General features: G+C 45.1%; 1 protein-coding gene across 1 annotated transcript; it reads left to right on the forward strand.

Annotated features, from left to right (window-relative positions):
- Window positions 1-8,362: 8,362 nt before the first annotated feature.
- On the forward strand, window positions 8,363-10,857 carry LOC123397461. The gene is made up of 2 exons (XM_045091988.1): window positions 8,363-9,015; window positions 10,287-10,857. The coding sequence occupies exons 1-2, from the start codon at window positions 8,363-8,365 to the stop codon at window positions 10,843-10,845; spliced, it is 1,212 nt and encodes a 403-aa protein (XP_044947923.1). The 3' UTR covers window positions 10,846-10,857.
- The last annotated feature ends 2,936 nt before the right edge of the window (window positions 10,858-13,793 follow it).

The following is a 13,793-nucleotide window of genomic DNA, read 5'->3' on the forward strand; positions in this document are numbered from 1 at the left end:
AGGCACGGGAGGACCTGCAACGTTTGCACGAAAAAGACGACATGCCTCCAAAGCATTATGAAGGTCCTGCCAGCTACACTCTTACCAAAGAAGAGAAGGAAATCTTCTTTGAATGCCTGCTTAGTATGAAGGTCCCGACTGGCTTCTCGTCCAATATAAAGGGAATAATAAATATGGCAGAGAAAAAGTTTCAGAACCTAAAGTCTCATGACTGCCACGTGATTATGACGGAACTGCTTTCGGTTGCATTGAGGGGGCTTCTGCCGGAAAACGTCCGATTAGCCATTGTGAAGCTATGTGCATTCCTCAATGCAATCTCTCAGAAGGTGATCGATCCAGAAATCATACCAAGGCTAAGGAGTGATGTGGTGCAATGTCTTGTCAGTTTCGAGCTGGTGTTCCCACCATCCTTCTTCAATATCATGACGCACGTCCTAGTTCATCTAGTTGACGAGATTGTCATTCTAGGCCCCACATTTCTACACAATATGTACCCCTTTGAGAGGTTCATGGGAGTCCTAAAGAAATATGTCCGTAACCGCGCTAGGCCAGAAGGAAGCATCTCCATGGGCCATCAAACAGAGGATGTCATTGGGTTTTGTGTTGACTTCATTCCTGACCTTAAGAAGACAGGTCTCCCTAAATCGCGGTATGAGGGGAGACTGACTCGAAAAGGCACGCTTGGAGGGGAGACAATAATATGCAGGGACGGATATTCTTGGTCTAAAGCACACTGCACAGTTCTACAGAACTCTACCTTGGTGACCCCTTATGTCGATGAACACAAGAACAGTCTGCGCTCCAAACACCCGGAGCAGTGCGACGACTGGATTACATGTGAACACATCAGGACTTTCAGCAGTTGGTTGGAAACACGTCTCAGAGATGAAAACACTGTTTGTGATGAGCTGTACTCGTTGTCCAGGGGACCATCTTCGACTGTTACGATTTGGAAAGGATACGAGATAAATGGGAATACATTTTACACGATCGCCCAAGATCAAAAGAGCACCAACCAAAACAACGGTGTCCGCTTTGATGCACCACCGAGAGGGGAAAGGACACATATTATGGTTACATAGTGGACATATGGGAACTTGACTACAGAGTAGATTTTAAGGTCCCTTTGTTTAAGTGCAAATGGGTCAATCTGTCAGGAGGCGGGGTACAGGTAGACCCACAGTACGGAATGACAACAGTGGATCTGAACAATCTTGGGTACACTCACGAACCGTTCGTCCTAGCCAATGATGTGGCACAGGTTATCTATGTGAAGGACGTGTCTACCAAACCGAGAAAAAGAAAAAATAAGGAAGCGAATACATCATATGATGAGCCAAAGCGCCACATAGTTCTTTCAGGAAAAAGGGACATCGTGGGAGTGGAGGGCAAGACAGACATGTCCGAAGATTATGAAAAGTTTGATGAAATTCCTCCCTTCAAAGTCAAGGCTGACCCAAGCATCCTAATAAATGATGAAGATTATCCATGGTTACGGCGCAATAAGGAAAGGACACAAGCGAAAAAAAAGTGAAGACTTTCTCCACAACTATTATGATGATACCATGCCAACTTTCAACATTTTTGTAGTTCATTTGAAATGCATGTTGTAATAGACAGGTGAGCACTGCGCTTCTCCCTTCATCGTCTCTACACTCAGGGCTTATAAACCGCTGCGAGTGCCTCTCGCTTGGCGAGGTGGGACTAAAAAACAGCTGCAGAAATAATCAACTAAAAAACTCTTTTACCGGTTCATGCCACGAACCGGTACTAAAAGGTGCTCGTGGGGCCGAGCCTTAAAATCAATACCTAGATAATTATCATAGAAGAAAATAAATAAGTAATTAGAATTTTGTTACAAACTTTAATAGCAAAAAGAATTATCATAAAAGAAAAATTAAATAAGTAATTAGAAACAAAAAGTAAAGCAAAAAATGGGAAAAAATTAAAATAAAGGAATCAACTAAAAAGCTTTTATAAACCTCTAGTATTATTGAAGCTAAAATTATATAGAATTTTGTTACAAACTTTAATAGCAAAAAGAATTATCATAAAAGAAAATAAATAAGTAATTAGAAACAATATAAAATAAAAAAATAACTATTTTGTTGTAAGTAGAAACAAAACAAAATAAGCTAACTAGCACTTTGAATTTAAATAGAAACAAAACAAAAACAATGGAAAAAACATAAAAAAAATAGATTTGAATTTAGAGAGAAATTCAACCTAAATTCAAAGTGCTAATTAGCCTAACTAGCTCTTTGAATTTAAAGTGCTAGTTAGCCTAACTAGATGTTCGAATTTAAACTGAATTTTGTCTCTAAATTCGTACCGTTCGACATTGCAGCCGCGGCGGAGCTTATAAACAGGCTCGGCAGCCCTTCGCTTGGCGAGGTGGGACTAAACATCCAACCGCACCGCGGCTGTGGCAGGCACATGCCTTTAGTCCCGGTTGGTGGCTCCAACCGAGACTAATGCCCCTCTTTAGTCCCAGTTGGTGGCACCAACCGGGACCAAAGGCCTGTGCTTCCCGCTCTTTGGGCTGCCGAAAAGAGGCCTTTGGTACCGGTTGGTGCCACCAACCGGGACCAATGCAACCCTTTAGTCCCGGTTGGTGCCACGAAGCGGGACCAATGCATCTGCTATATAGGCCAACACTTTGGAAAATTTCAGATTTGACGGCGTCGCGAGCTCATCCACGCCCGACGACGCCGCGAGCTCATCCACGGTGCCGCCAGGCTGCCCCGTCGCCCGTCGCCCTGCGCCCCCCAAGCCCACGCCGTCGCTCGTCGCCGTCGTCCTCCGCCCCCCGCCGCCGTCGCCATCGCCCTGCGCCGCCCCCGAGTCGTCGCCAGTCACCGTCGCCCTCGCCCTCCGCCCCCCGCCGCCGTCGCCCTTGCCCTCGCCGCCCACGCCATCGCCCCGGCCGCCCCCGATGTGAGCCGCCGCCGCCACGGCTCTGTTTTTTTATTGTTTTTAATTTTTGTTTTTTTGGTGATACTATTCTTGAATATGCATGTTTGTATGTTCATATATATGCAAAAATAGACCGCATCACCATGGTAATTGCGGCTCTTCTCTTCGATAGACTTCTCCTCCTTTATTTGAAAGGGCGAGATGTTTAATTATGAATTTTCCTTAGTAAGATAAGGGTACCTTAGATAGAAGTACGACATGGCATGAACATCGATGGAAAATAAAACAGAACTGTGAATGAACATTTAACATATATCTTCAGTAACCCTTTATTTAAGTTGGCAAACAAAGATTATATGTAGTACCGGATGGGAAACCATAAATAATATAATTAAATGTGTAACAAATGTATAATTTGGTCCTTACGTAAAAAGCCCTGAACTTTCATCGTGGCAAAAATATGAACTGAGAAAATATATCATTGTCATGTACTAACAGAGAACATTCGATCACCCTGGCAAACAGAAAATGGTGACAATAAGATTATTTCAAGACAAAAGATGTTAGTGGTGTGTACATAGACCCAACACCCATGTAGCAAGATTTAAAGTAATTGACATATTGACCTAATCACTACCAGTCTGCTTTCATATAAACTAATATATTGACAAACACTCGAGAAGACCATATATACCACTTTATCACTTCTCCCTGGAACAATCAGTTGTCCTTTTAGAGAATTCATTAGCCTAAATGATATCTGAAGGAAGCACAAATCCATAAGAACTGCAGGCATTCTCCAAGCAGCAATGTGTATGCAAAAAAAATGAACGAAACTGGGCTGTATCACCAAATTTGTAGTCATCCAGATCTTTGTTCGAAACCTTTATTTTTTTAAAATTAAACTAACAATGTTTTAAATTTCTTGTACCATTTGTTTGTGTTCTAATTTTGGTAGTCCTACCAATCTGATACTTGTGCATCTCGGCCTACTTTGCTAGTCCTGCATATCGGATACTTCAGGAACATCATTTCCTTTGATATGCTTATCCTATGTTGTCCTGCATGAGCAATGGAATTAGATATGTAATTTTTCCTCACTGGAATAAACATTTCTGCCACTTTGGCAAAACTTATGGTAGTTGAATTAATCTAATGTTGTTACCAACCAAAAGATGGCATATATTAATTCTTATTTATTAGATTGTTAATTGTAGTGCAATATGAGACACATAATTAACAACTAGTATTACCACCATAGTGAATATAGCTTTGGTTTTATTTATTTATAGTAAGTGCTTAGTAGTTGAACTAGTTGATTTAATAAAACTACTTTATTTTACTATATATAGAAGTAGTTTATTTTTAGCAAGAAAATTAATAGAACTAGTTTATTTTTTAGTTCATTTTACGATGCCTATCCCGCATCCTCGTCGTCGACTCGGCGGAGGACACCTGCTTGATCAGAGGGGCCATATCCGGGACAAGGCTCCGCCCGGCTGGTATTGGGAGGTGCTACCTTCTGGGGAGCGTAGGTTGGTGAGGAGGCAGCCCGTTGTTGACCCGATCCTTGTTTGGTGGCGGTCGCGTGGGCCAGTGACGGTGCCGAGGCTTCCGGACACCGCCGAGGTGGTACGTCACCGTGTCAGCGAGGAGGACGAGCACGTCCGTCGCTACATGGTTGCATTGGAGGGTACGTTCTCCAATACCTGGCAGGTTCTTCAGGGATCTCACTGGAGCTATGATCCTGTGATGGTTCCTTCTCTTTGGGTGTCCACCGCCCGCGACGATACCCGTCGGGCGCTACGGTTCTAGCTGTATTAATGATGCTTTATGTATGATAGTATTCGAGGAGTATTAATTAGTGATAATATTCGACGATGTATGGACACAAGAGATCGATGATGTAGTCTTGCTTATAATTGAATGCATGCTAATTTGAATACTACTTTAATTTACGAATTGTTTTTGCTTATTGATTTTTCAAATTGGAAAAGTACTCCTACTTTGAATGCTAAAATTAGAGAGCACTATGCAGAAATCTAGGAGCCCCCCTCCGTCATCCGCGCCGTCGTCCCCGTCACCGACCCCCCTCCGACCTCGAGGCATGGTCTATATTGTTTTATGTTATTTTACCTTAAATAGGGTATTTAATTAGGTCCTCCCTAATACTAATGATCATGTTGCTGTAAATGTTGTATGACAATGTTGTAAAGGGTAGTAATTGGTCTCTTCTGCTGCTTTTCAGAGATTGAGTTCTTCACGGTTATACTTGAGAAATCCTCAAGGCTGTTGTTGCCGCACAATTTTGTGAAGATGCTGGATGGTCATCGACCACAGAACATGAAGCCGAGACTGGCCGGCAACGGGCTTCGCAAGCTGTGGGACGTGGAGGTGGTGTTCGACGCCGATGGCCGCATGTACCTAGATCGTGGCTGGAAGCAGTTCGTCCGTGCCTACGACCTGGGGATCGGGTACTTCCTTGTCTTCAGGTACGAAGGCAACGCCACGTTCGCCTTGAAGGTGTTCGACACGACTATGTGTCGGAGGCGCTACCAGGACGACGACGATGCCGGTACGCTCTGCCTCTTCTTCCTCTCCATTAGGCTATCTCTCACACCCATTTTTTTTTTAAAAAAATTTGCATTTGGCAAGGCAATGGGAGCAGGAGCAGCGAGTACTGCGACAGGTGCTATGTCTACGACAGCAGCGACTCTGGCAGCAAAAGTAGCAGCGACTCTGGCGACAGCAAAAGTAGCAGCGATGGCCTCGCGATGGATGTCCCACAGCTGGGCGACAGGGCCATGCCAATTGTGTAGGGGAGTACATCCCACAGCCTGGCCTGGGGCTTCGCCACTCTAAGCGTATCAAGATGATGAAGGAAAAGGTGAAGAAGCAGGAGTGAATATCTTAAGAACCTGATGGCTTTAATTTTTATAATATAAACCTTTTAAGTACGATAGTGTTGAACTTCTACTGCACTTTTAAGTATGATGGTGGTGTGCCTGATGAAATTTTGTGCATGCTCATGGATGCTCCTTGTTATTATGATGTATGATGATGCATGATTAGTAGGACTTGTTATTATATATGATGATGTATGATGCGAGCATGAAGAGTTATTATATATCAGCGGGTGAAATGAACATAGCAGTAGCGTTGGTAAACCAAGCACGAAGATAAGAGATGACACTTCTCTCTATTAGCTAGCTAATAACAACCTAAATTAACACCCAAAACCCCTAAACCAGCCACTTTAAAAAAAAAACTCAGTTGCAGCCAGTTTCTAACGCGTGGATGCTTTTTGGTCCCGGTTTATGTCACCAACCGGGACCAAAGGCCCCCTGCCTGGGCTGCCCGCAGCGGCCACGTGGATGCCCATCTGTCCCGGTTTGTGTAAGAACCGGGACTAAAGGGGGGAGGCATTAGTAACGACCTATTAGTCCCGGTTCAAGAACCGGGACTAATGGCCCTTACGAACCGGGACAAATGCCCTGTTTTCTACTAGTGACACAGAGGAACCAAGAAAAAAAGAGAGGATGAGCGCACGCATCCAAAGTGCAACAAAGCAGCAGTGCGTGGGGCATATATATATATATATATATATATATATATATATATATATATATATATATATATATATATATATATATATATATATATATATATGAATCGTCCAAGGCAAGGCTGGTCGTAATGAGAGTATCATAAGTAGTATCGTGCATGCCAACTAGACATGTTTGATGAGGTGGCATGAAATTAAATGAAGAAAGAGAGTGTTGAGTATCATATTAAATGTTATGCTACTATGTGTCATATATGACAATAAATGAACTGTTCTATGATACTAGCACATGATACTATGCATTACGAATGTAGTATCATACACTAATATCATATGCATGATACTAGTATATATGATACTTCCCATTACAATGAGCCTAAGAAACGAGGAGAAAGAAAAAAGATTTAGGAAAAATGATAGCGTGGCGACATGGCACAATGAAGAGGCCTCGATACATACAAGGAGGATCACACGACCTGGGCGCGACCGGTCCAAGATTCCGCCGGGTGCACATGTTTACCATTTGATAAACCTGAAAAGACACTACGTACGTACAACACTCGTCTTTGCATGCAGGTATAAGACGTGTATACATGCTTTGGCTGTATATATATACGCACGTATTAATTCAGGCCGGACGCCGTATCAAAACTAGCGCAAGGCTAGCGTGCTACGTTGGTGAGTTTCGGTGGACTGAGCCAGCTTGGGTACGTAGGAACCATGCAAGTTCAACCGCGTTGCTTTCCTTTGTCGTCATCACCGTTGATCATCAACGTCGTCGGATCGGAAACTACTCGGCAGCACGGACTCGGCCAACAAGGGCATCGTGCATGAGGGAGACCTAGCCGCTGCCACACCAACCAGAAGAGAGCAGAGGGAGAAGTGATCAGGAAAAGAAGAACCAGAGGAGATCTTGTTCTTGTGGTTTTTCACATTTTGATTCGTCACATTTTTACCGTTGGAAGATGCTGATTCTAAGGCTAGCTATGAGTGTTGATGGAGAAAAATCCCCACCCAAAAATAGTCACCCTCTTATTGGGTCCACGGGTAAAGAGAAAAGAAAAAAGAACGATCGTGGCAATGACGAAAGCAAGCCACATCCTTATGTGCAGGTATCAGTGACACCTAGCTACCAAACGGCAGCCGTGTTCACCCGGTGTTTCTTGTGTCTTTGCTACTACTCCCTCTGATTCCTAAATATTTGTTGTTGAAAAAAACTAGATTAGTTCTTCCAAACAACAAATATTATGGTATAGAGGGAGTAGAAAAGATCCCACTAAGAAAAATAGTCACTCACACATCGATCCCTCTCATTGGGTCCACCGGTAAAGAGAAAAGAAAAAGAATGATCGTGCCAATGACAAAAGCAAGTGCTACTCCATCTGTCCGGGCGTATAGAGCATGAGCGTAGTTCTAGGTCGTTAATTGAACTATTTAAATATATATTATATATAATAAATAATATATCATTAGATTCGTGTGGAGATGTAGTTTCTGAATATGTAATTTTTATCGCATAGAATATATATTTACCTAATTAAATTTGCAACCTAAAACTACCTGCATGTCCTGTACACTTGAACGGAGGTAGTACTACTGATCAAGAGTAACCGGGTGTGTGTATATATATATATATATATGCAATTATATGGATGACACAGTCACAGTTGGATGGATCGAGGGAATCAGAATCAACCCTAGCTGTCGGTTGCTGCGCGGGCACGCGATGCCACCAAAAACATTCTCGTCCATATGGCTATTTATACGCATATATACATTGCCTGCATGCGTCATATTCATGCCTATAGTAGTACGTACTAAGATAGAGAGAGTAGACAGTAGTAGTAGTAATAATAAGGGAAACAACCTAGCGAGCGAGCGATGATCAGCTTCCCGGGCAGAAACACACGCCCTGCCAACCTCATCACACACTTCTGCAACGCCGAGGAGGGGATCCAAAATTACGTCCACAACCTCACCTCCTCCTACGTCAACACCAGCAATGTGTCCTCCATGGTGTCGGCCTCCGTCATCATGTTCCTCCTCGTCGGCATCTCCTTCAACCTCAACCTCTTCAGCCGCTTCTCCGGCGTCAGCGCCACCCTCGACCCCAAGGTCCGCCTCTTCCTCTCCTCCGCATTCTCCCTCTTCCTCCCTGTCATGTCCTACCTCTTCTCCGAAGCCAAGAACGCCGGCGCGGACAACAGCGGCGGCGACCTCTCGCTACAGGCCGGCATGATCCTCCTCTGGATGCTGCTGGTTGAGCTCCTCCGCAAGAAGGTGGACGAGGTCCGCATGCGCGGCTACTCCAGCAGCATCCAGCGTGCCAGCCGTGTGGTCTGGCTCGGCAGCCTCGTCTTCTTCAACATCCAGAGAGCCGGCCGGAAGGCCCTCTTCGGCGTCCTTTGGGTGCTCTGCGCAACCAAGGTGGTGCAGAGGGTCGCCTTCACTGAGATTGGCAAGCGATCCTATGCATACGGCAAGAACACGCGTCTCATCACCTCCTACATGTCACAAATGCTCAAGAAAAATGGATCAAAGGTACTGGCTTTTCATACGCCAACTAAGTACTATATATTAAGGCTTCATCCAGAATCCTAAGCTCCTTTAGAAATCGGAAACGTGTGACTACTCTGGGATATGTACTACACCCGAGTTTGAAAAAGTTGGAAAAAATTTCATCAATCAAAATCCCAAAAAATCTGAAATTTTGAGACAACAAACTTTGTCAAATGTTTGAGCTACTTGCAAAATTTCAGCCAAAAAAAACATATGAGAAGCTCTCACAAAAGCTCAAACAGTGCACAAAACTTTGAACATTGATTTTGTCTTTTTTGGTGAGAGCTCCTCTGATATTATTTATGGATGGAATTTGGCAGGAAGCTCGAACATTTGATAAAGTTTGATTTCTCAAAGTTTCAGTTTTTTTTTTTTTTGAGTTTGTTTGATCATGTGTTTTTTCCATTTTTTTCAAACTCGTGTGTAGTACATCCGAGAGTAGAAAATCCAGTCTTAAAATCGGAAAGGTGTGACAATGTATACATTCTGGGTTTCTGAAGTCTCAATCGAGTTGTTTCTTATGTTCCAGTGCAATGAGAGAAATACAACTTCAATACAGCGAAATGTGCAATTTAGTAAATAATCTAAGTCTCAGTCGACTGAGACTTAACAAAATACAGTGCAATCTTTTGGCTACCGGGCTTCATGAAAAATCGTATTTGGAAATAGCAATCTCAGTGCTGAAAGCTCTCATACCAGGTGGGGCCTTGGGAAGTGAAATTTTAGATAGATTTAGACTTGCATACTAATCCTGGAAGAAGGCTCATTCAAACCTTAAGGCCACAAGTGGAGAGACTTTAGTATGACGCACCGCCATCCAAAATTGTATGTCAAAGTAAACAAAAAAAAAATCAAAAAAACTTATGTGAAACCTCATTTTTTTCATAAAAAGAAATCAATAAATTTCCGATTTAGAAATAAAGTCATTAAAGGCTGCGAAATAGAAAAATCCGAGCCCGAAAACAAAAAATAATAAAGCCCATTTTATATATGTATTTATGCTTTCTTTGCATCATGTATTTGTGGTTTTTGTGTACGCCACTTATGAAAGTATATTGTTACGAAAATTTGCATCTGCAATGTATACATGTATTGAACACATTTTACAAAAAAATTGGGATGTAAAAATACGGTATTTGAGGGGAAAAAGGTAATGGCCTCCCTGTGTCCCCTCGCTCCCGTCCTCTATGCATATTTCAACACTCCCGTCCTCTATGCATATTTCATCGCTCATTCCTGACTCTACCTTTCAATGTCAGGACCAGCAAGAGCACCACCAAGGATCCCCATCGACCCAAATCGATGTGGATTACTCGGTGGCGACTGATGTAAACCATGGTGGTGAAGGTGAGGCCATGTTGAAGAGGTGCAAGTTCGTCGTCATGGGTGAAGAAGACTTGGTTATACGTCCTAGCCCCGATGGCTACAAGTTGAAGGATGTCTCCCCAGAGGATAATGTTGCCACCGTTGGAAAAATCTGGTGTAATGCATACAACAACGTCGGTCAAGGTTCACGGCTTAAGAGGTTGTGCTTGTCCTTTGGGCTCTTCAAGCTTGTGCGGCGTAGGTTCGAGCACCTCCCGCCAGTGATTGATGTCGAGGCCGAGACTCGTGAGTGTCGCAGCTTACTCATCAATGGTGTTTACAATGAAAGGACAGAGGATGCAGCGGAGGCATTATTCCACATGATGAATGACGAGGTGAACTTCCTCTGCGAGTATTACCACTCTGTTATCCCCGTCGTCCTCGCAAGCCCTTTCTTCTTCCTTAACAAAGGGGCCTACATAAATCTATTCCTCCGATAGACTGCTTCTCAACCAAGCTCTTCAGTCCACTATTTGTTCTTTATCTTTAATAAACAAAAAGCAAAAAAAATTCAGGTGACCTCTTACATGAGCGCGGATTTTTAGAGCTAGTAATCAATAAAATTGTTGCACGCATGGTCTAGAGCCCCCCCCCCCCCCCGCGCGCGTCGTCTCCTCGGGCGACTCGGGGGCGACCTCCCGCGCCGCCACCGGCTCCCCCCTCCGCCCCCTTCCCGCTTCGCTGCTGCCGGAGGGGCCGTCGGCGAAGCCGCGCGCGCCCCGGGGATGGCGGCGGCGGGGCCCCTTGCGTCGGCCCTTGGGATCTGGCGGCGGCGCCCCGCATCGGCGGCTGCGAGATCCGGCAAGATCTCGCCAATCGGCGGCGCCGGAGGGCGGATCCAGGGCTCCATGGCCGGATGCAGGGCGCGCGGCCATGCTGGGGGCGCGGCGGCCGGGCGCGGCTGCGCTGGCGGGGCCTGTCGGTTGGGCACGAGCATGTCCAGGACGTGCGGTGCAGTGATCGTGGCTGGGGTTCGTGATGGTACGTGGCGGCCATGCTCAGCGGTCGGAGGCGGTGGATGTCCAGCGCAGCTCCGGGAGAAATCCTTGCTCCGGTCTTCATCGGAGCCGCGACGACGACGCCCGCGGGTGCCGCTATCTTTCTTGGAAGCGTTGTTGTGGAGGTGTGCTGCTCCCCTTTGTCGACCGCTGCCCGCACCGCCACCTGCGCCCCCAGGTCCTGATCTGTGAGCCTCTCTCCTGCGGATTCTTGGCGGTGCCGGCATGGTTGACGGGGCCCTATCTGCGAGTGAGGCCGGTGGAGGAGATTCGGATTGGGGGAAACCCCTTGGTTGGCCCAGGCCGGCCGCGCCGCCGACGACGCTTAAGGGCGCCGTTATTCTTTTTAGAGACGTCGGCATACATCTGCTCCTCTGCTCCCCTCCCTTGCCTCTCGGGTGAAAACCCTAACTTCGGTGGGCGGCGGCGGCGTTCTTGACGTCGTGACCTTTCTGAAGGCGTCGCCTTGAGGGCTGAGTGGTGGTGGGCACTGTATGGGTCCTGAACGGTTGCTGGTGGTGGGCACTGCTTCGGGGAAATTCTAGGATCTGGTCTTCCAGATCGGACGATGGTGGTACTGCGGTGCCGTTTCTCTCTTGGGAGCATCGTTTGAGGAGCAGTGCTGGCAGACTGAGGCAGGAGGTGGAGCGGCTTCGTCTTGCACGGAATTTCGGTGGAGCTGTCAAGTCATGCCTGGCCGACAGGTGCTACGCTGAGTCATGCCTGGTTGGCAGGTGCTACGCACGGCAGATCTCCCGGAGTCTTCGTATCTGGACGGATGAGCGCAGGGCGGTGGCGCCGTTGGGCGTCATGGTGGCGTCGACGGATGATTGGACTGGCAAGGATGATGCGGATCTCTCTCCTGAAGATGGATCAGTGGTTCGATGATGATGACGGTTTGTAAAACGTGTGCGTGAGGTGTGCATTTTAGGTGTGCTGCACCGGCTGTTGGTCCAGATACGTTATGTGGATGGATTGGAAACAACACCAGTCTTAGATATGTGGAGTGAGAGCGCTCCATATTATCGAGTTTGTAGGTGTGAATGGTGACTTTGGATGGATTGATGTATACTTTTGTTAGACCTTTGTGTAATAATTAATAAAGATGGCTGCATGCATCGGTTGATGCAGAGGCCGGAGGTTTAACCTCCTTTCTTTAAAAAAAATGCATTGTCTAGATGCAGAGACGGTGGCCTTCCTCCTTTTCAAAAAGAAAATATATTTGTGCAGATAGTTTACTTCCCGGGACTAGTTTTTCTGCTTAACAAGCTGGAAGTGCCTAGGTAGCTCTCTGGTCCGTTCTTCTAGGAAAAAAATAAGATCAGTGATTTTTTTACATCAGCATCTGCCAAGTTAAGGAACACATATTAAAGTACAATAAAATGAGTTAAACTAGCGTGATGCCTCCCTACAAGGAGAAGGCTTCGAGGCTAACATTATTGATCAGCAGTTTTCGAGGCTAGAAGTCAGCTTGCCAGATTTCTTGCTAGATGGCATCTAGGGAATCACGTTGTCTATATTCTTACAATCTTTACTGGCACTTTACCGTCAGAGCAAGTACAATAAAACCGAATCAGGCTATAAGGAATAAAATAATATATTTTTGTTTAGTTAGAGGAAACAGAAAAGAAGAGAGAAGGTAAGCTGGCTCTTAGCTAAGAGTTGTCACGTGCTCCTAGGCATTTTATGAGTATGAAAGGTGGACCATATAATAAAAAGTAGTACACTTTTGCAATGAACTATTGTACATGTTGACTATAAGATGAGCTATAGATGACATGTCAATGACTTATAGCCAGCAGCTGACTATACTATTGTACTTGCTCTCAAATGTTTTCTGGCTTTCTCCCGTGTATAGCCTTTTTGGAATGTATGTGCATCTACAGAGCATGGTTAATAGTATAGCCAATTGCTGGCTATAAGCAGTCTTGTAGCCCATCTTATAGCTAGCTTGTACAATAGTTAGCTATAAAAGAGTACTACTTTTATCATATATGGCCCACCTATCATTCTCACAAAGCACCTAGGAGCACGTGCTAGAGTTGGCTCTTCACGAAGAGCCCGCTTCCCTTCTCTCTCCTCTTCTCTCTCATCCAACTCAGCAAAAATATAGTATTTTAATCCTTACAGTCTGCTGACTGTACCTTATTGTACTTGCTCTTATATACAAACTGTGGAGCGAGATTGATGGGTCACCTAATATCTTTTGTCAATACATCAATTCGAAATTTCAGTTGGTGTAAACAACTTCTGTTAAACTATTGCCAAAATTGTTAGATAATTAACAATGGCGGAGCCACCTCCTGGGGACCAGCTGCCCGGGCTCCACCGAAATACTTTCACTAGCTAATACTTCATCCGTTCCTAAATATAAGTCTTTTTAAAGGTTG

This window comes from Hordeum vulgare, chromosome 5H (genome assembly GCF_904849725.1).
Source record: "Hordeum vulgare subsp. vulgare chromosome 5H, MorexV3_pseudomolecules_assembly, whole genome shotgun sequence".
Classification (NCBI taxonomy): Eukaryota; Viridiplantae; Streptophyta; class Magnoliopsida; order Poales; family Poaceae; genus Hordeum; species Hordeum vulgare.